This window comes from Oncorhynchus mykiss, chromosome 2 (genome assembly GCF_013265735.2).
Source record: "Oncorhynchus mykiss isolate Arlee chromosome 2, USDA_OmykA_1.1, whole genome shotgun sequence".
Classification (NCBI taxonomy): Eukaryota; Metazoa; Chordata; class Actinopteri; order Salmoniformes; family Salmonidae; genus Oncorhynchus; species Oncorhynchus mykiss.
Window position 1 is genome coordinate 82,926,718 of NC_048566.1, and position 21,591 is coordinate 82,948,308.

The following is a 21,591-nucleotide window of genomic DNA, read 5'->3' on the forward strand; positions in this document are numbered from 1 at the left end:
TAGCACTCACTTCCGTCATCATGAAGTGCTTTGAGAGACTAGTCAAGGATCATATCACCTCCACCCTACCTGACACCCTAGACCCACTTCAATTTCCCTACCGCCCGAATAGGTCCACATACAACGCAATTGCAATCACACTGCACACTGCCCTAACCCATCTGGACTAGAGGAATACCTATGTAAGAATGCTGTTCATCGATTAATGCTCAGCATTTAACACCATAGCACTCTCCAAACTCTTCATTAAGCTTGAGACCCTGGGTCTCGACCCCGCCCTGTGCAACTGGGTCCTGGACTTTCTGACGGGATGCTCCCAGGTGGTGAGGGTAGGAAACATCTCCACCCCACTGATCCTCAACACTGGGGCCTCACAAGGGTGTGTTCTGACACTACAGTGGTAGGCTTGATTACCAACAACGACGAGACGGCCTACAGGGAAGAGGTGAGGACCCTCGGAGTGTGGTGTCAGAAAATTAACCTCACACTCAACGTCAACAAAACAAAGAAGATGATTGTGTACTTCAGGAAACAGCAGAGGGAGCACCCCCCTATCCACATCGATGGGACAGTAGTGGAGAGGGTAGTAAGTTAAGTTCCTTCGGCGTACACATCACAGACAAATTGAATTGGTCCACCAACACAGACAGCGTGGTAAAGAACCTCATAAGGCTGAAGAAATTTGGCTTGTCACCAAAAGCACTCACAGACTTTTACAGATGCACAATCGAGAGCATCCTCAACCATAAGGCTCTCCAGAGGGTAGTGAGGTCTGCACAACGCATCACCGGGAGCAAACTACCTGCCCTCCAGGACACCTACAGCACCCGATGTCGCAGGAAGGCCATAAAGATCAAGGACAACAACCACCCGAGCCACTGCCTGTTCACCCCACTATCATCCAGAAGGCGAGGTCAGTTTAGGTGCATCAAAGCTGGGACCGAGAGACTGAAAAACAGCTTCTATCTCAAGGCCATCAGACTGTTAAACAGCCATCACTAACATAGAGAGGCTGCTGCCAACATACTGATTCAAATCTCTAGCCACTTTAATAATTAGAAATTGGATTTAATAAATGTATCACTAGTCACTTTAAACAAAGCCACTTTATATAATATTTACATACCCTACATTACTCATCTCATATGTATATACTGTACTCTATACCTCTACTGCATCTTGCCTATGCCGTTCGGCCATCGCTCATCCATATATTTAAATGTACATATTCTTATTCATTCCTTTATACTTGTGTGTATAAGGTAGTTGTTTTGAAATTGTTAGATTACTTGTTAGATTTTACTGCATGGTTGGAACTAGAAACACAAGCATTTTGCTACACTCACATTAACATCTGCTAACCATGTGTATGTGACCAATAAAATGTGATTTGAGGAATTGGCTATACTGCACATACACATCTGGGACCAGGCTTTAATGAACTTGGTGTAGTAACTCAAACATTATTATGGTGCATAGTAATTGTAATTACTGTCTTACTACACAGGTATAAGAGCAACTTAGTCTTACCCATGTGTTCCTGTGCAGGTGAGTGTGTTGACAGACCAGGTAGAGGCGCAGGGGGAGAAGATAAGGGACTTGGACATGTGTCTGGATGAGCACCGGGAGAAACTGAACACCACTGAGGAGATGCTGCAACAGGTCAGTTTGGAGGAGAACGGCCCCTGAACACGGGGCTCTGTTGAAGTTATATTATTGTCACCACTGCTGAACTGCAAAACCAAGCAAGGCAAACTCTGAGTGTGTGTGTGTGTTGTCTATATTTAGTCTGTGTTTTGTGGTTTCGCAGGAACTCCTGTGCAGAACGGCTCTAGAGACTCAGAAACAGGACCTGATGGCCGAGGTGTCCAACCTGAAGCTGAACTCATTTGAGAAGGACAGACTGCACTTTGACTTCAGCGACAATGAGGTATGGAATGGGAGGCCTCTGCTTTAGGATTCATCCTTCTTGCAGTCTTTTTCCTCTCCCTCGCGCTCTTTCACACACACACACACACACACACACACACACACACACACACACACACACACACCCTTTCTTGCTGCCCGAAAACTGTGTGGGGAGGCTTATATCATCATGTGTTCAAAGCCGCAGTGTGTTGGGGCAAGTAAAGACACTGTTCACTGCCAAGAGAATGCCAGTTACCATGGCCAGGGGCACTGTGCCTTGTTTGAAGATATGCATGAGTTGCTCTCACTCAAATGTCTGGCATTAGGGTTTTGATAATGGAGAAATGTGAAGATTTGGCTTAACTCTGGTTGTATGGTTGCCAACAAAGACCTAAAAGGTTGTTCATATCTTGTTTACACGACAGTTCGGAGCAAAGCAGAACAGCTCTGGGAACAGCTCTGGGATTTCTACTGTGCCTGGAAACTAGTCCCTCATCACATGATATGGTCTCCGTGGGGATCAGTAGTTGGCCTTGGAGTATGTGGGAGAATTCTCTGTATAGGCTTCTTTTGATAAGAAAAAGCAAAGCTTTTCACTCGAATCGCTCCGATGTGATAAGTCTAATAAGCCGACAGCTAAGCTGCCTTCTTCAGGGTTCAAAATATTTATTTTGATAAAATGAAAACCATGGCCATGTTTTGACGTATCTTAAGTAGCGCATGAGGAACAAGCAATCTTACCATATGGTTTATCAAGCCATCGGGGTGACTGTTCTAGGACTCCTTTTACTTTTGAGAAATTCTCTGATTGAACAAACATGTTGAATGCAGCTTCCCTCCTCCCAGTACACTGTGGGTCATGCTGTCTTTCTCTCCCCTATCAGGACATGGTTCTGGAGATGAATGAACTGAGGTACAGAGTGACTGAGATGGAGAGTGAAAGAGTACAGTATGAGAAGAAACTGAAATCCACTAAGGTGAGTTATCATGTGGTCCTGTGGAGTAGGCCTACCTACACTGCAATATGTAATATATGAATGATTTATTCTGCTAAAAAAAATCTACTTCCAGAAGGAAAACTTTTCCCTATAGCCCATTTCTTCTTTACACTTATATGCTCTCTTCTTTCTTTGAATATTTTTCAAATCTTGAGTATCCCCTTCTCCTCCGTCTTTTCCGTCTTTTCCGTCTTCTCCTCCGTCTTCTCCTCCGTCTTCTCCTCCCTCTTCTCCCCCGTCTTCTCCTCCCTCTTCTCCTCCCCCTTTTGCTGTCTTTCTTTTATAACATCTCTTTTCTCTCTCTTTCCTTGGCTTTCCTCTTTCTCTACCGCTACTAGTCATTAATGGCCAAGCTTTCTAGCCTGAAAATCAAAGTGGGCCAGATGCAGTATGAGAAACAGAGGAAGGAAAACAAACTGCAGGCCCTGAAGGTTGGCTTCTCCCAGGGTTTCTGCTTGTTGCCATCTGATATGGGGTTATGTGTGTGCAGTTTTTTTTTTGTTTTTACATATTTCTAGCCAAGATTAAAGGTGTGTTAGCAGAAAAAGACCAACTCAACTGACTTATCATAAAAAACAATTGAATGATGCAAATGGTAAAATTGATGTGTTTTTCTGGTGCAGGTGCAAAAAGCTAAGCACTTATACATACAAATTTAAACATCCTTGTGGATGTGGCGACATCCACAAGACCCTAATTTAAGCATATAGCATATTTAATGTAAACCACAGGTATGTCTTCATTTTGGTCTTTTGTGACCTCTTTTGGAAGTCTGTTTTGCAGTTTCTTTCATTTTTTTCCCTCCCTCCCTCTTTCTCATGGATGAAATGTACGTTCTCTGTTTTTGTTTTGAAATCATTCATGCTTGATGTTCTGTCCCTTGACATTTTGACACTAGCCTGGTCCAAGATCTGTTTATGTTGTTTTGCCAGCACAAACAGGCCTGCGACCAGGCTATTAGGACGCTGCCATGTAAAATGGCTCCTCCAACACTTGATGAGACATCAACCACCCCAGACCCCCGCACTGACCCCCACATCCCCACCTCCTCCCTTAGTCACACCTGTTCTGGGTATGTGTGTATCATTGTCTCTGCCTGTCAAGTCAGCATCTGAATGTTTGTGTTGTGGTTTGTTTGTGAAGGTGGGTGTTTGGTAAGGATGGAGGTGGGGAAAGGGGGCGTTAAGTCAGTGGCCATGTTCCTGGCAGACTACATTGCAGAAGCCTGCCAGGTCTCACAACACCTGGATAAGTGGTTAACATATCGGTTAACCACACCATAGTTGTTGGGTGCGTTCCTCTGCCCAGGTGTTGCTGATGCATGCCAGAATTTACAAGCCCTGGATAGGTATTTTATATCAGCTAACCACATATGTTATAGCAATCTGGTGACTGACGGCACAGTCGATGACATGGCACACAACCATTGGTTGATGCAATGCAACGTCAAAGCAGGGGAACACGACCATTCTCTTCCTCAACTGCGCAGTCGATGACGTGGCACACAACCATTTGTTGATGCAATGCTGCAGTACGTCTGCAATGTAGTTGGCCTGGAATGCAACCAGTGTTTTTTGTGAGGATGTCGCTGACTAACTGTTGTGTGTTGAGCAGGAGGAGCTGGCAATGCTGAGGAGGCATCTGGAGGGAAGGGACGGAGAGCTGAGGAGGTTACACGACGAGACTGGGTTCAGAGGCATCACACCGGTTGGAATGGACATTGGAGACAGAGGTGACATCATGGGCCGCAGTTGACTTTCTATCTGTGTCTTTACTCAATGGGCCGGTTTCCCGGACACAGATTAGGCCTAGTTCTACACTGAAAGGTCTGTCCAATGGAGATCTGTGACACATGTTCCATTAAGCAAAGATAACATTTTGGTTACACTTAACTGAAAGCAGACAGGTATAATGCGTTATAACGTGTTATAAGCATGTATGAGCATTTGTCTTATTATTATGCTTATAATATATTATGTCTGATATTGCAGTTTGTCATATTTTGTAACCAATCAACATGATTTAAAAGAATACAGTCTTAATGAAACTGAAGTCGTCAGAAACTGAAGCCAGTAATTCTGTGTCCTGTTTAGTCTCTCACCCAGATGAAACTCTTAAATTGAGGCTGAAAGAGAAACGTAAGGTTATGCGTTTTATCAATTCTTGTATTTATTATTATTTGCTCTTGCTCATCTGTCCCCTGTTTGCATGTATGGGCATGAATGGTCCATCTGAACTTTGCTTGTCCATAACCCATTGGAAAGCTACTTAATACTGTGTATATACTCTGTGAAATCATTTTATCAGTTCAGCCACCGATATTTTAGAACTCAAATAAGTGAATGAAAAGATATCAGTGGTTTGTATTGCAGAAAGGTGTTTTGTCTTTATGTACTGTAAGAATGATAAAGTTAGTTGACTTAAATATCTTAAAGGTGCATTCTGTTAGTTCTCTGTCCTCCATGGCAACTAGATGAAGTTGAAACGTAAACGTGTAAAACACAACCTATACACAACAAGAAATATGTTGTTCAAATTTATTCACCTGCTCTTCTTTGGTATTGTGATTGCAACGGTCCCAAAAGCTCTCTACACAACATATTGATTACAATGTAAATCTAATTTATGGATTGTGCCTTTAAGACTGCCCTAGGGATTTATAAATATATACGATGATAGACATGTCAAAACATCCCTTCCTCTCATCTGTTATGGTATAGATGCCCGCCCGCTCGCTCACTGTTCAGTCTGTGCTCCCATCTTCCTGCTTTCTCCTTCAACCAACACCTCCTTCAACCACAGACCTCTCCTTCTCACCCTTTCCTTACTCTTCTCTCCTCTCACCACTTGCTCTCTCCATCAACACCCAGCGTGCTGTCTGCTAACCCTCATCGTCAGTCCATCATCCTTGTCATCTTCATGTCTTTATTGTGACAGCTATAGAAAAGCGCATTGACATAGTTTTACCCACCAAGTCCAAATCCTTCACCTCAAGGTTCCCTCAACTGTTAGATGTGGTGCTTATTTCACTGTGAGGCTAAGAAGTAGTTAGACTACATGGATAGGGAGTCAAAATGTCCCCCAGGAGGTCTCCCTGACTGTTTAGGTAGTGCTGTTGGATACTAAAATATATTGACAGCTCTCTAAATAATGTACTGTTGTACCATAGATCACTATGGATGAGTTAGTCAGAGGACCCCAGACAAACCTTTGCCCGGAGTTGACCCAGCTGTATATTCTCTAGCAAAAATCAATTTCTTTACCCTTCAGATGTGGAAGTGCAGAGAATGAAAAAAGCAGTGGAATCACTGATGGCAGCCAATGAGGAGAAGGTACAGTAAACTACAGTTGACCCCACCGCCCTCCATCATGATTCTTAGATGGTTAGTTTTATCAAGTTTGATCTTTGTGACCCCTCTGCCCCTGTAGGATCGTAAAATTGAGGAGTTGAGGCAGTCGCTGCTGCACTACAAGACGGTCCAGGACAGGAGTTCAATGCAAGGGAAGAAAGGTTTGAGAAACCATGTTCTCTCTCTAAAACAATGTGCTATTACCATGTTATTTTTCTAGGTGAGAAACACTCTTATCATTTGTTCAAGATCAAGGTAACACTACAAACAATGCTGAGTGACCTTGTGAATGATCAGTCGGATGCAGTTTAATGTTAGCAGTGATTTGTAAGAGCAGATAGAAATATTTTAAAAATGTGAACGTCAAAGCCTCATATCTGGCAGTGGGCTCCAATAGAATGGCCAACTCTGGACTCTCTCTCTGGGCTACATAAATATCTGCCTGATAAAAATAACTTTCATATTCCATTCCAGAGAAAACCCAAGACGGCGAGAGTGATGAGAGTAACAGCGACAGCTCCCTCTCCATGATGTCAACGACAACCCCCCTGGTTGCCATGGAGTCGGAGAGGCACGCTCTAGCCGGAGACGAGGAAGTAGCAGGGAAAAGCCCAGACGAGGTATAAGATGACATGTCATAACTAGTAAGCTTCATGCATAGAAATATATTGACTAGAACGGGTCAAGGCCCTCTGATCACAGAATGTCCTCAGAAAACGCCTTCAGATGTCCTCCAACCAATAAAACAGCTAGTTACACATTTTTGAACGAGGTGTTGAGTCACTGTCACTTTGTCAAATTAGGTTGATAACATTCAATATCACTTTGCAGTGACACTTTTGATGGTTGTCTGTTTTGAATTATGGCAAGCACTCTTTACTGCTCGTTACCCTTAATCTACTAAATTGTGACAACACTGACACAAGAAAGGTAAACTCTGGCATTTCTGGCGGTTGTACTTTACTAAATGTTCTTTTCCGTTTGGTCCTCTGCTTCATTGTGAAGCTGGAGATGCACTATGGAGCTACTGAAGTGTCTTTGCCCACACCTAGCCCTTCAGTCCAGTCAGCATGCGATCCAAAAAGGGGGCCAGAGCTGGACCAACCTGAACCAGAGAGGTGAGCTGAACTAGAGATAATAATGTTCTATAATCCTCGAAACAACAGGCTTTATTTAAACCTGTGGGACAATTTCCAAATTTCCAAATGTCTGTCCAGTGCTGGGGTGTTTTCGCTAGGAACCAAACAGGAACGGACCTACCTGAATTTCCCCAATTCTTACTTTAGTCAACTTTTGTTTTTGCTACTTCCTGAAATGAGACTGGCCTTGGAAAAGGTCAATATCTAGGCGAGCTTTCATGCTTCATCTCGCCCTTAGCATAATAAATGTGGCATAATTGATGACATGTCGATACCACAAGGTCCAATGTGTCTAATAAGGGTGTATAAATCCGCTTGAATGAGTAATAAGGCTTCCTTGGACAAATATTTGTAGCCTCCACACCCAGGTTTGACCACAGCCAGTAAACAGTATAGCGTGCAGCAGACTGCTCGCAGCTTGTCCATGTTAGCATCGGGTTAGCATCCCAACACTTGTCTGTTTATCCCCTGCAGCGAGGCAGGGGGCCAGGAAGAGTCACAGGAGGCCCCCCTTTCATGTGATACTCTACAGTGAGTATGTCTATGGTGTGAAGCTGCATGTCATGTACGCTGCAAGCTTCTGTCAGAATTCCTTCCTCCCAAAGGTCAGCAGTTCAGTACATATGTTGGCCAGATGTTGTTAATGTTCACTGTGATGAGCTTTGTCATTTCAGGACCCTGGATAGCCCCAATTCAGGGAGTCAGGACAACTTGTATGTCAGCAACAGCGAAAAGGTAAAGAGATTTCTATATATATTTTTTTATATATATTTAAATTTTACCCCCCTTTTTTCTCCACCATTTCGTGGTATCCAATTGTTAGTAGCTACTATCTTGTCTCATCGCTACAACTCCCGTACGGGCTCGGGAGAGACGATGGTTGAAAGTCATGCGTCCTCCGATACACAACCCAACCAAGCCGCACTGCTTCTTAACACAGCGCGCATCCAACCCGGAAGCCAGCCGCACCAATGTGTCGGAGGAAACACCGTGCACCTGGCAACCTTGGTTAGCATGCACTGCTGCGCCCGGCCTGCCACAGGAGTCGCTGGTGGGCGATGAGACAAGGATATCCCTACCGGCCAATCCCTCCCTAACCCGGATGTCGCTATGCCAATTGTGCGTTGCCCCACTGACCTCCTGGTCGCGGCCGGTTACGACAGAGCCTGGGCGTGAACCCAGAGTCTCTAGTGGCACTGCGCCACCCGGGAGGCCCAGAGATTTCTGATGAATTCTTAAGTCCTCAGTCAATTTCACCACTAACACTCCATCTCATCATCTGTGGCAGATTACATTGGTGATGGACGAAAAGCCAACAGAGTCTTTTCTCTGTGGTCTTCTATCCAAATTTCAGTCAGACACTTTTTTGCTCATCTTCTCTTTATCATTCTTTATATTCTCTTCCTTTTTGTCTCTTCCGTCTTGTTAGAAAGCCTCCTGAAGGTTAGCATCCTCAGTAAGGCTAATGTTTATGAGTGTGTGCAGGGATGGACTTGGGTACTGGAATGGACGACAAAGTGTGATCTTTAACGAGAGCTCACATTTTTTTCAAATACTGTAAAACTATTTGGTGGAATGTGCTTTGTGGCAAGTGAAATGTTATTTGACCCTAGCCAATGCTTCCCACAGTTGGGTCAAGTTGGCTGGATGTCCTTCTTGATACACATGGGAAAATGTTGAGCATGAAAAACCCAGCAGCGTTGCAGTTCTTGACACAATCAAACCGGTGCACCTGGCACCAACTGCCATACCCCATTCAAAGTCACTTCAATCTTGTCTTGCCCATTCAACCTCTGAATGGCACACGTACACAATCCATGTCTCAAGGCTTAAAAATCCTTCTTTAACCTGTCTTCTCCCCTTCATATACACTGATTTGAGTGGATTTAACATGTGACCTCAATAAGGGATCATAGCTTTCACCTGGTCAGTGTGTTGCTAATGTTTTGGACACTCTGTGTAAATGCCTATAAAAACATATATCTAAATGATGGGATACACACGCTACATTCCTTGCCAAATGACAACAGTTTTATCACACATTCAAAATGGACTGGTTGATTGAAGTAGGAAATATCTGTTCCAAAGTGAGCTGCAGTTATGGAATAATTTTGTCCTGTCCATTTTCTGCTTAAGCTACTTTGCGAACTGCTAATACTATTTTGAATTGACTAGCCTAGGCCCCTCAAACTCAATTCTGGACCTCGAAGCCAGTTTCACTGCATTGTTTTATTGTTCCCCTCTAATCAGGGACTGATTTAGACCTGGGACACCAGGTGCTTGCAATTAATTATCGGGTAGAACAGAAAACCAGCAGGCTCTGGACCTTGTAGGATAATGTTAAATACCCCTGGCCTAGGTTATAACCCACCTAAACATGGACAGGATCCACACGGAAAATATGCAAAAACATTACCGGTAGGTTGATCAAGCAGAGCGTATTTTCATCAGAATCATTAAGAATATGCTTACTCCCCAAACATAAAATGGGTGTCTTGACTGGAAATAAGTACAGCCATAGGCTACTTCAAGCTATCGCCACTACCTCATTTATTTCATTTTATTTTATTGAATATCCAAAACATACAATGTACTTGTAGTGAGGCCGCTCAACGACTACATCAGACCAGTCATCCAACAGACTCCCATTCAGAGTGACACACAGAAGCATCCAGGGTCAATGCCCTGCTCAAGGGCACATTGACAGATCTACCACCAGGCCAAAAACGGGGACCCGAATCCGCCAATATTTCCCCTCCCCCACAGTTCCCCAAGAGCAACCCCTCAACCATCTGAGACCCCTCCCACAGGAAAAAAAATACAAATGATTCCATTCCCCACCCCCAGTGCACCAACAACTAAGAAAATGAACTAAAGAGAGAAAAAGACAAGACAGAAAACAATGCAAATAAACAAAGGACAACTAAAATCATAACAGCAAGGCCAACTGTATATGTTTGAGTGCATGCCTGGCACTATTTACATGTGTATGTGTGTATTTGAATGAGTGTGTGTGTATATGCATGTGTACAAACACCTGCACGGCATCAGCCTCAGGCAAATCGGCATTAGCTGTAAAAACACTGCCTTTCATTATCATTCAAACTGTTTTACTAGGTTTTATTTTGACTTTTTAATTTTTATACTTTTATCTTTGACCATCATTCAATCCCCCGCCCAGCAACTCCTGTCCCACTTGTCTCCAATTCCACATCCCAACCCTCAGCTTCCCTCAGCCCATCCCACCCATCTCTGCTCATCTCCACTACTGAGGCTACTGCCTTTTGGAAGATTGTGTTCCACAATAACCAGTTGATATTACGGTTTCAATAAATTCATCTTAAATGGCACTTTCTTTTTTATTGACTGAATATACAGTATATGGGGCAATTAAGATGCGTTATCTGTAATGGTTATGATAAATTAGGCATTGTTCCGATCTGATGGGGCAGGTAGCCTAGTGGTTAGAGCGTTGGACCAGATACCGAAAGGTTGCAGGATCAAATCCCCGAGCTGACAAGGTATAAATCTGTTGTTCTGCCCCTGAATAAGGCAGTTAACCCACTGTTCCTAGGCCGTCATTGTAAATAAGAACTTGTTCTTAACTGACTTGCCTAGTTAAATAAAAATACATATATACATGCGCAGAGAGAAATTCCATGGCGTGTTACAAATAAAATAAATATTTATTAATTTGAGTACTTGAAATAAAATCTGAGTAGTCTCGAACAGCAAAAAAAAAGTTTTATTCCTATTCGTGTGTGTGTCACCTTGGTTTCGTTGCATGCGTTTGATTGCCTTTTATCACATTCAATTGAAATGTATGACTTTACACTTTAAGCCAACTCTGCACTGTATGGTATTTTCAAATCCAATTTCCCATAGATTGTTTTATATGTTACTGCGTGTTTGATGTGACATGGTTCTGGCGTTGTGTGCACTGATTTGTCAGATAGCGGCTATTTTGAAGAATAATTTGACTTGCAATGATTGTCATGTTTGTTTCCTTAGTTGAATGCACTGATTGTAAGTTGCTCTGGATAAGAACGTCTGCTAAATGACGGAAATGTAAATTTGATCTGTCAGCTCTTTTCTGCTACTGTTCAGAATAAGGCTGTGGAGGAGATCAGTAAGATCAGCGAGCGCCCGCCCAAGTCTCCCTCTTCGTCTCACCCCGTGACCACGGAGGATGACCGCTTCGGTAACAAGAAGGCTCGCTCCTCCTTCGGCCGGGGCTTCTTCAAGATCAAGGGAGGCAAGAGGACAGCCAGCACCCCTAACCTGGGTAAGAGATGGATGGCCTGGTGTGGGTGGATGAGCTCTGGGTCTCAGGTGGAAGTTTTGTGGTAACAGATCCCATATTCACAAAGCGTATCAGACCACGAGTGTTGATCTAGGATCCGGTCCTCCCCACCCGTATAATCTTTTTCATTAAGATCTAAAAGGCCAAACTGATCCTAGTTTAGCACTCCTACTCTGAGATGCTTTATGAATTAGGCCCAGATACTGTATAACACTGCTACTCACTGCTTTCTGCCTTCTAACTCTGCTTCTTTTGTGCTCTTTTCACTTGTATGATGTGGTATCTTGTGCATTTTGACCAATTCATGTTAGGTATGATTAGATTTGTGAGATGGTAGTCTTTTTTTTTTTATTCTTAAAAAAATTTACTTCATTACCAAAAGTATGTGGACATCTGCTCTTTGAACATCTCATTCCAAAATCATGGGCATTAATATGGAGTTGATCCCCCTTTGCTGCTATAACAACCTCCACTCTTCTGATAGGGCTTTCCACTAGATGTTGGAACATTGCTGTGGGGACTTGCTTCCATTCAGCCACAAGAGCATTAGTGAAGTTGGGCACTGATGTTAGGCGTGTAGGCCTGGCTCAGTCTTTGTTCCAATTCAGTCGGCGTTCGATGGAGTGGAGGTCAAGGCTCTGTGCAGGCCAGTCAAGTTGTCGACAAACAGTTTCTATATGGACCTTTTTGTGCACGGGGGCATTGTCATGCTGAAACAGGAAAACTTCCCCAAACTGTTACCACAAAGTTGGAAGCACAGAATTGTCTAGAATGTCATTGTATGCTATAGCATTAAGATTACACTTCACTGGAATGAAGGAGCCAAAACCATTAAAAACAGCCCCAGACCATTATTCCTCCTCCACCAAACTTTACAGTTGCCACTATCCATTAGGGCAGGTAGCGTTCTCCTGGCATCCTCAAAGTCCAGATTCGTCCGTCGGACTGACATGATGAAGCGTCATCACTCCAGAGAAAATCTACCCACCTCTCTTGAGTCCAATGGCGTTGAGCTTTACACCACTCCAGCCGAAGCTTGGCATTGCACATGGTGATCTTAGGCTTGTGTGCGGCTGCTCGGCCATGGAAACCCATTTCATGAAGCTCCCGACTAACAGTTCTTGTGCTGACATTGCTTCCAGAGGCAGTTTGGAACTCGGTAGTGATTGTTGCAACCAAGGACAGACGTTTTTACGCGCTTCAGGGGTCCTGTTCTGTGAGCTTGTGCGGCCTACCACTTAGCGGCTGAGCCGTTGTTGCTCCTAGACATTTTCACTTCACAATAACAGCACTTCCAGTTGACCGGGGCAGCTGTAGCAGGGCAGACATTTGACGAACTGACTTGTTGGAAAAGTGACATCTTATGACGGTGCCACATTGAAAGTCATTGAGCTCCTCAGTAAGGCCATTCTACTGCCAATGGTTGTCTCTGGAGATTTTATGGCTTTGTGCTCGATTTGAACCACCTGTCAGCAATGGGTGTAGCCAAATAGCCAAATCCACTATTTTGAAGGGATGTCCACATACTTTTGTGTATATATATTTTTGGTGTTTCTGCCACTTAATTCAGACAGTAAGGAACTTAGAGGGGTAGACAGGCAAGTGAGAGAAATGGTGGAAACAGTGTCGTGACGTGCTGGGGAATGTTACCATTACAGCGCTGCACAGCCTTTTGGTTTATTCTGAAGTCTGAGCGGTTCTTAACATTGAGCTTGGTTTTTCTATGCAGCTTTTAATGTTTTTTATTTTATTTTTTATGTTCTCCAAAACCACACCCATATTTAAAATACATACGAACACCATAATGACTAGTCCCAGAAACTTCTCCCGGTCTAATTATGAAAATTTAGCCTATAGTGTGTGCGCTTTGTAGTTGTGTTATATATGCATCTTATCTGTCTCCTCCTCCTACAGTTATACTGTGACTCTCCCCTGTTGTTTTTTCCCTCCGGTAACCTTTGACCTCTGTCTTGTTCCTCTCATGTCATGTCTGCTTTCTGTAACACATTGTGAAGATCGTAGCCGGAGTGCGAGTGCGCCTATGCTAGGTACAGTATAATGGAGCCATGTCCTCAGGGCAAGGCAGTATGGCCTCTCTAGGGGAATTACCACTACTGGATATGACCCTTGACCTCATAACATTCCCTCCATCCCCTTCCTTCCCAAACCCTCTCAACCAACTGTTGAATTTCTACTTTCACCTAACTCACAAACGTTATGTGAGCTGAACTGTCTTTTGTAATTTAATTTCATAAATCATGATTCTCCCCAGACTAAGTTAAAAAAAAATTACAATTTCTTTCTTTGTTGGGTGACGGCTCTATATGGAATATGAGTTGAAGGTGACTTCTACATATTATTTAAGGATGCTGGTGTTGATAGAGATGTAAGGGTATATATATATATATATATATATATATATATATATATATATATATATACATACACACACACACACACACACACACACACACACACACACACACACACACACACACACACACACACACACACACAGTGCCTTGCGAAAGTATTCGGCCCCCTTGAACTTTGCGACCTTTTGCCACATTTCAGGCTTCAAACATAAAGATATAAAACTGTATTTTTTTGTGAAGAATCAACAACAAGTGGGACACAATCATGAAGTGAATGACATTTATTGGATATTTCAAACTTTTTTAACAAATCAAAAACTGAAAAATTGGGCGTGCAAAATTATTCAGCCCCTTTACTTTTAGTGCAGCGAACTCTCCAGAAGTTCATTGAGGATCTCTGAATGATCCAATGTTGACCTAAATGACTAATGATGATAAATACAATCCACCTGTGTGTAATCAAGTCTCCGTATAAATGCACCTGCACTGTGATAGTCTCAGAGGTCCGTTAAAAGCGCAGAGAGCATCATGAAGAACAAGGAACACACCATGCAGGTCCGAATTACTGTTGTGAAGAAGTTTAAAGCCGGATTTGGATACAAATATATTTCCCAAGCTTTAAACAAGAGGCCCATGATCACTCTGGATGAACTGCAGAGATCTACAGCTGAGGTGGGAGACTCTGTCCATAGGACAACAATCAGTCGTATATTGCACAAATCTGGCCTTTTATGGAAGAGTGGCAAGAAGAAAGCCATTTCTTAAAGATATCCATAAAAAGTGTTGTTTAAAGTTTGCCACAAGCCACCTGGGAGACACACCAAACATGTGGAAGAAGGTGCTCTGGTCAGATGAAACCAAAATTGAACTTCTTGGCAACAATGCAAAACGTTATGTTTGGCGTAAAAGCAACACAGCTCATCACCCTGAACACACCATCTCCACTGTCAAACATGGTGGTCGCAGCTGGTTAAAATTGATGGGAAGATGGATGGAGCCAAATACAGGACCATTCTGGAAGAAAACCTGATGGAGTCTGCAAAAGACCTGAGACTGGGACGGAGATTTGTCTTCCAACAAGACAATGATCCAAAACATAAAGCAAAATCTACAATGGAATGGTTCAAAAATAAACATATCCAGGTGTTAGAATGGCCAAGTCAAAGTCCAGACCTGAATCCAATCGAGAATATGTGGAAAGAACTGAAAACTGCTGTTCACAAATGCTCTCCATCCAACCTCACTGAGCTCGAGCTGTTTTGCAAGGAGGAATGGGAAAAAATGTCAGTCTCTCGATGTGCAAAACTGATAGACATACCCCAAGCGACTTACAGCTGTAATCGCAGCAAAAGGTGGCGCTACAAAGTATTAACTTAAGGGGGCTGAATAATTTTGCACGCCCAATTTTTCAGTTTTTGATTTGTTAAAAAAGTTTGAAATATCCAATAAATGTCGTTCCACTTCAGGATTGTGTCCCACTTGTTGTTGATTCTTCACAAAAAAATACAGTTTTATATCTTTATGTTTGAAGCCTGAAATGTGGCAAAAGGTCGCAAAGTTCAAGGGGGCCGAATACTTTCGCAAGGCACTGTATAATACATGATTAACCCAAGTCTTATGCTAGGTCTTGGTGGTGACCTTGTTATTGTTATACAAGACTTAATGAAGCATGCTCATGTAGATATAACTTGGGAGTTCTCACATAGGTTTGAATTTCCACTCTAAACATTTGAAAAGAGGTTACTTACTCTCCGGCAACCATTAGCCCATGGCAAGGCATTATCGTTGCTGCTATTTTGGTATATAATTCTACAGTAGCTACAGTAGACATCCTCACATGCAACCACACCCATGTTACCAGCAATTGTTCAGAGGCAAGCAGCTTTGCAACATGGCTGGATTACATCAAAGATCAGAGCCTTTTTTGTATGTTTTGTTCTGTATGTCGGCAAACTGCTTGTATATGCTCATTTCTATTTCTGTTCAAACTCCCCTCGCAACAAACCATATCCCGGTTTTCTAACCAGATGTCATCTGCAGTGATGTTCCCTGATAGTCTTCATGAAGTACATTTCTTTATGTGAATGTTATGTTCTTCCTGATGTTTTGGCTCTTATCAGTTGATATGCTGTTCACTATTCCTGAAAGCTAAATTCAACTCCAAATATTCAAATAACCTTTTTCTTAAACCCACTAAACACAGTTAGATACTGATTATGTTGTGGTTTCCTAACTTAGACCACCTCACTCTCCCATGTACAAGTTGAGTTCAGTGAAGAGGTCATGCATGCTGTAACCAGAGGCCTAGTGAGTCTCATTTAGGAATATGTGTGTGTGCATAAATTACACTCTTTAGCTCTCGAGTGGCGCAGCTGTCTGAGGCACTCCATCTCCGTGATAGAGGCGTCAGTACAGACCCTGGTTCGATTCCGGGCTGTATCACAACTGGCCATGATCGGTTGTGATACACAACCGGCCCTGATCGGTTGTGATGCACAATTGACCCAGCGTCGTCCGGGTTAGGGGAGGGTTTGACCTGGGAGTGGCCGTCATTGTAAAATAAGAGTTTGTTCTTAACTGACTTGCCTAGTTAAATAAAGGTTCAATAAATAAACACTCTGTTCAAGATTTAGGATGCCTCCAATATCTCTTCAAGTATAATATTGACATTTGAATTGTACGCATGTTTTGCCTATACACCAGTGGACAACTAGTCTTTGACTACAACTAAAATAAAATAACTCTTTAGTGCTTCAGGAGTCTCCACTCCATTGCATGCAGATATTAACAGATTCAAATCAAACTTTATTTGCCACGTGCTGAATACAACAAGTGTAGACCTTACTGTGAAATGTTCAAGAAATAGTTAAGAAAATATTTACCAAATAAACTAAAGTATCACAATAAAATAACAATAATGAGGCTATATACAGGGGGCACCGGTACTGAGTCAGTGTGTGGGGGTACAGGTTAGTTGAGGTCATTTGTACATGTAGGTGGGGGTGAAGTGATTATGCATAGATAATAAAAAGTGAGTAGCATTGCCTGGGTATTAGTGTTATACCATCCCTATGATTTCTCTGTCTGGGAGTTGTGTGGCTGGCTATAGGGTGTTTCTGGGCCACAGCCTCTGGCCCTGAGATGCAGATATCTGTGCATGGCTGCATCTGAAATGACATCCTATTCCCTACAGGTGAGGAATCTTTGACCGGTTTTTCACAGCAAAAAGTAATCCTGCAGCAACAGTAAATGTGGATTATAATGAATGGATATTTTTGTAGGGGTCGATACATTTTTATTTGGGGCAAATCAAGTCTAACATTTTAAAGTGAAAATGACACATTTAGAATCCTTTTTAAACCTACAGCATTTCCTGCTGTGCAGAACATTTCCTACAACAACAGGAAGATCAATTTAAGATCCTACACCTGATTTTATGTTGCACTACTTTTGACCAGAGCCAAAAGGATGCTATTTTGGATGCACCCCATGACTGTCACCATGGTGACATGGCGGTGCTGATGTCCTGTTGTCATTGCTGATGTCCTGTTTCTACAGCTGAGACAGAGCGAGAGGAGGGCACTGACCATCTGGACCTGGCCGGTCTACCCCAGAGGTCAGCCAACAGCGACAGCACCAACACACTGACCAGTGTGACCTCCACTACATCCCCTGAGTGCAAGAAGAAGTCCAAAGGAATCAAGGGGCTCTTTGGAAAGTAAGTGTTAAAGTTGTTTGGTACAGAACTCTTGATGACACTGTCCTGTAAGACATCAATATTGAGTTTTGGGTGCCTGGGTCATTTTCATTAGGCACCAAAACAGAAGGAAACTGACTGAAACGGGGAGGGAGTACTTAAACTTTTTCAATACAAAATGTTTTTTGTTTTTTTCTGTTGCAAAACATTTAGCTACGGTGTGCCCTAATGAATACAACCCTGGTTAATATTGATCTGATTTAAAACTCTGAATTAAGTCTTGACTAATCAAAAAACTAAGCTGGCAATATAAGGAAGAGAAACATGTTTTGTGTATTCTTTTATAATAAAACAAAATTAATGCTTTCAGCTATGCTAACCCCACCGCATCCATGGTACATTCGTTTGGAGTCATGACCAGACTTGAATTTAAATTATGTATTTGAATTTTTTGTAAAAACAAATTAAGGCTGAGGAGAAGTCAGTCCACCACGTTCAACCTGGATGACAACCTATCAGAGGCGGTCGAGTTCAAGAGAGGCGGAGTCCGAGCCACAGCAGGTCCCAGACTGGGCTGGTCCCGTGACCTACAGCGATTACCCAAGAAGTTAGTGTGCACTGTGATTTCACCTTGAATTAATGAGAAACAAGTTTTTGTGCTCAGTGCACTCCCGTTGAGCACTGAGAAACATAATGTGCGTCACTTGGCTTTCCTTTAGCTTTCTGTGTGGTGAAATACACAGAGGAAAAACAATGCTAGAAATGACTTTCTCTTACACTACTCTTATCCAATCATGTAGCCTGGTCCCAGATTTGTTGGTGATTTCTTGCCAACTCCTACAGGCATAGAGAGCCTAGCCAGATCTGGGACCAGGCTATGTGATGAAAAGGAAGTTGAATCTAAACTAGTCCGGTTTTGCGTCCTACCACGGTCAAGTCATTGTTAGAAGGCAATACTGTCTTCCTTTATGAACGGGTGACCCACTTTAAGCCAACATGTCCTCATTCTTTCGCTCGTAGTGACCTGGACACCCCGTTTGCCCGCTGGTCCAAGGAGCAGGTGTGTGACTGGCTGCAGGAGCAGGGACTAGGGCTCTACCTGAACATGGCCCGCGTGTGGATCTCTTCTGGACAGACTCTGCTGCAGGGCTCACAGCAGGACCTAGAGAGGGTGAGCACTGAGCAGGAGAGATTGTATCTCAATGAGACTAACCTGTATGAATAAAAACACTTGGACTCCACAGTACAGCCAGATGTCATTTGTATGGATCCCCTGAGGCAATTCGCCCCATTAGGGTTGTGGTTGACGCTACCGAGGTGTAAAACATTTATTGATGTATTAATTCTACTGTATGTTAAGGACCTTAAATATGTGTCAAATAATCATGTAAGGGATGGGTTCAATAATGGGATGGGTCTCTCTGGGTGACTTTACACATAAATGAAAATATTATTCATTCAGCACTTTATGGTTAACCTAGGCACTGCCTCTCTTTATTCTCTGGCCAAAAATACTGTACTCTATGACCGGAGAAAGTGGATGGAACTAATTCTCTGTTCTGTCCTGGGGGTGTGGCTCTGGGTGGTTGTGTGTTTGTTTGTTTGTTTGTTTAGGAGCTGGGCATTAAACACCCGCTGCACAGGAAGAAGCTCCAACTGGCCCTGCAGGCCCTGGGCTCTGAGGAGGATGACAACAAGGGCAAACTGGACTACAACTGGGTGACCAGTGAGTAAATGAATGCCAGTATGGGAGTCATGGTTAATAATGGGGTTTTACTATGCTTAACATCTCATGTTGTCAATTTATATGGTGGGAGTTTCAAATTAATTGGAATCCAATTAACAAGTCCTGAATTTGATTAAAGTGCTCTCGAGATGTACGTTTTGATTATTTGATTTCTAATGGGAAATTGACTGGCAGGTTGACACATCCCCCCTCTCTCTCCCTCATCTCCTCCCATAGGGTGGCTGGATGACATTGGCCTGCCTCAGTATAAGACCCAGTTTGATGAGGGGAGGGTGGACGGCCGCATGCTACACTACATGACAGTAGTGAGTGTCGAAGAGATAGACACGCACACACTGACACTCCTGTCCTCAGGCCATGCATGGATAGGCCTGATCAGATTCAGAGCCACAGATTCAGATACTGTATGGCTCTAGGCCTAATGATCACACTGCCAGTTCACATTAAGCTGAACAGACTGTACAGCATGGACTACAGAGTGTGATTAGTAACACTGGAGGCCTAGTCTCACCGTCTGTGGATGCAATGACTACACAATGGCTCGAAACAAGACGGCAAAAACAAACACTAGCCATATACCACACTACTATTAGTACAATCAAATAGAATCTCATCAGATTGTTGGACCTTACCTGCTGGGAAATAGTTTTTTCTTTGCACAATGGTAAAATCCTCACTAACTCAATGTAGGAGTCCTCCTGCTAACTATTTCCATCTGACCTGACATTCTTTTTAACATTCTTGCACCTGTGTCCTCTGTCAGGATGACCTGCTATCTCTGAAGGTGGGCAGTGTGCTCCACCACCTCAGCATCAAGAGAGCCATTCAGGTGCTGCGCCTCAACAACTACGAGCCCAACTGCCTGCGCCGACGGCCCTCTGACGAGGTAGGTCCACCGGTTGTTTTCAGTAGTCCCCAAATAGAAGAAAACGGGCACCTTTTTGCTTTCTGTTGCAAATGTTTTAAATAGTTTTCCGGTGTGTGCCCTAATGAAGACAACCCTGGTTCCAGGAATACATGAACATTAGTAGTCACTTTTTGTTATGTACTTCTTCAAGCTAAACAAGTATTTAACAAATATTGGCATACAATCATTTGGTCTGTTGATAAACACATTATTTTCTCTCTCTGTCTCCTGATTGGTCAGAACAACATCACGCCAGCAGAGATCTCCCAGTGGACCAATCACAGAGTGATGGAGTGGCTGAGATCAGTGGACCTGGCGGAGTATGCCCCCAACCTGAGGGGCAGCGGCGTTCACGGGGGACTCATGGTAAGAGAGAATTATCAGAGGTCTGTGATCAGGTTTAATGTGGCCCACAGTGGTCTTGGTAAAATAAGACCAATGTTTTTTGTTGTTTTTGAAAAATGACCAAATGCCTAAAACCAGTTGGCGACGACATAGAAATGACAATGGGGTTTTATCTTAGAACGGGATGCGTCTCAACCTAGCTCACATCTCATAATGTTCCCTCTTCCCCCAGGTGCTGGAGCCACGGTTCAACGTGGAGACTATGGCCCTGCTGCTGAACATTCCCCCCAACAAGACCCTGCTGCGGAGGCATCTGGCCACCCACTTCAACCTGCTGGTGGGCTCTGAGGCCCAGGGGCTCAAACAGGATTGTCTGGAGAATCCTGACTACACCCTGCTCACCGCCACCGCCAAGGTCAAGGTAGGGGTCAAAAGTAATGCACAATATAGGGAATAGGGCGTATTTTGGATGCAACCATGGTTTTTGGTAAGGAGTGATGAAGACGTGTGTTTGGGTGTGGTAAGATTGTTTTCATGTGTTTGACACTGGTTTTGGTTATGAGCTGTGGTCTCAATTTATAATCATTTGAGAAATCTGTTCCCACCAGCCGAGGAAGATGTCGTTCGGGAGCTTCGGCAGCCTGAGGAAGAAGAGGCAGGATGATAGTGAGGAGTATGTCTGCCCCATGGACGTGGAGATGCCAAAGGGACGTAGCTTCCAGAAAGGCTATGAGCTTCAGCTCTACGAGGACGACATTGACCGGCTAGAGCAGGTAAACTTTTTAGTCGGGTCTTAAGTCTGTTTGTGCTGTCTTGCCA

The 21,591-nt window shown here is 43.4% G+C and overlaps 1 protein-coding gene across 8 annotated transcripts in view; it reads left to right on the top strand.

The window, feature by feature from the left end:
- Window positions 1–21,591, top strand: part of ppfibp1b (PPFIA binding protein 1b) — a 60,343-nt gene that overhangs the window by 32,949 nt on the left and 5,803 nt on the right. Inside the window, exons 5-26 of one of the 8 annotated variants that reach the window (XM_036956773.1) lie at window positions 1,549–1,662; window positions 1,811–1,930; window positions 2,796–2,888; window positions 3,248–3,340; window positions 4,524–4,641; window positions 5,003–5,047; window positions 6,180–6,241; window positions 6,339–6,420; window positions 6,734–6,879; window positions 7,265–7,377; window positions 7,873–7,929; window positions 8,073–8,133; window positions 11,506–11,683; window positions 17,635–17,794; window positions 18,243–18,380; window positions 18,794–18,944; window positions 19,388–19,499; window positions 19,737–19,825; window positions 20,284–20,406; window positions 20,668–20,793; window positions 21,005–21,193; window positions 21,381–21,545. In XM_036956773.1, coding sequence (XP_036812668.1) covers window positions 1,549–1,662; window positions 1,811–1,930; window positions 2,796–2,888; window positions 3,248–3,340; window positions 4,524–4,641; window positions 5,003–5,047; window positions 6,180–6,241; window positions 6,339–6,420; window positions 6,734–6,879; window positions 7,265–7,377; window positions 7,873–7,929; window positions 8,073–8,133; window positions 11,506–11,683; window positions 17,635–17,794; window positions 18,243–18,380; window positions 18,794–18,944; window positions 19,388–19,499; window positions 19,737–19,825; window positions 20,284–20,406; window positions 20,668–20,793; window positions 21,005–21,193; window positions 21,381–21,545 — 2,535 coding nt within the window. The remainder of the gene's footprint in view (window positions 1–1,548; window positions 1,663–1,810; window positions 1,931–2,795; window positions 2,889–3,247; window positions 3,341–4,523; window positions 4,642–5,002; window positions 5,048–6,179; window positions 6,242–6,338; window positions 6,421–6,733; window positions 6,880–7,264; window positions 7,378–7,872; window positions 7,930–8,072; window positions 8,134–11,505; window positions 11,684–17,634; window positions 17,795–18,242; window positions 18,381–18,793; window positions 18,945–19,387; window positions 19,500–19,736; window positions 19,826–20,283; window positions 20,407–20,667; window positions 20,794–21,004; window positions 21,194–21,380; window positions 21,546–21,591) is intronic. The other 7 variants (XM_036956779.1, XM_036956806.1, XM_036956812.1 and 4 more) reach the window with 7 other exon arrangements.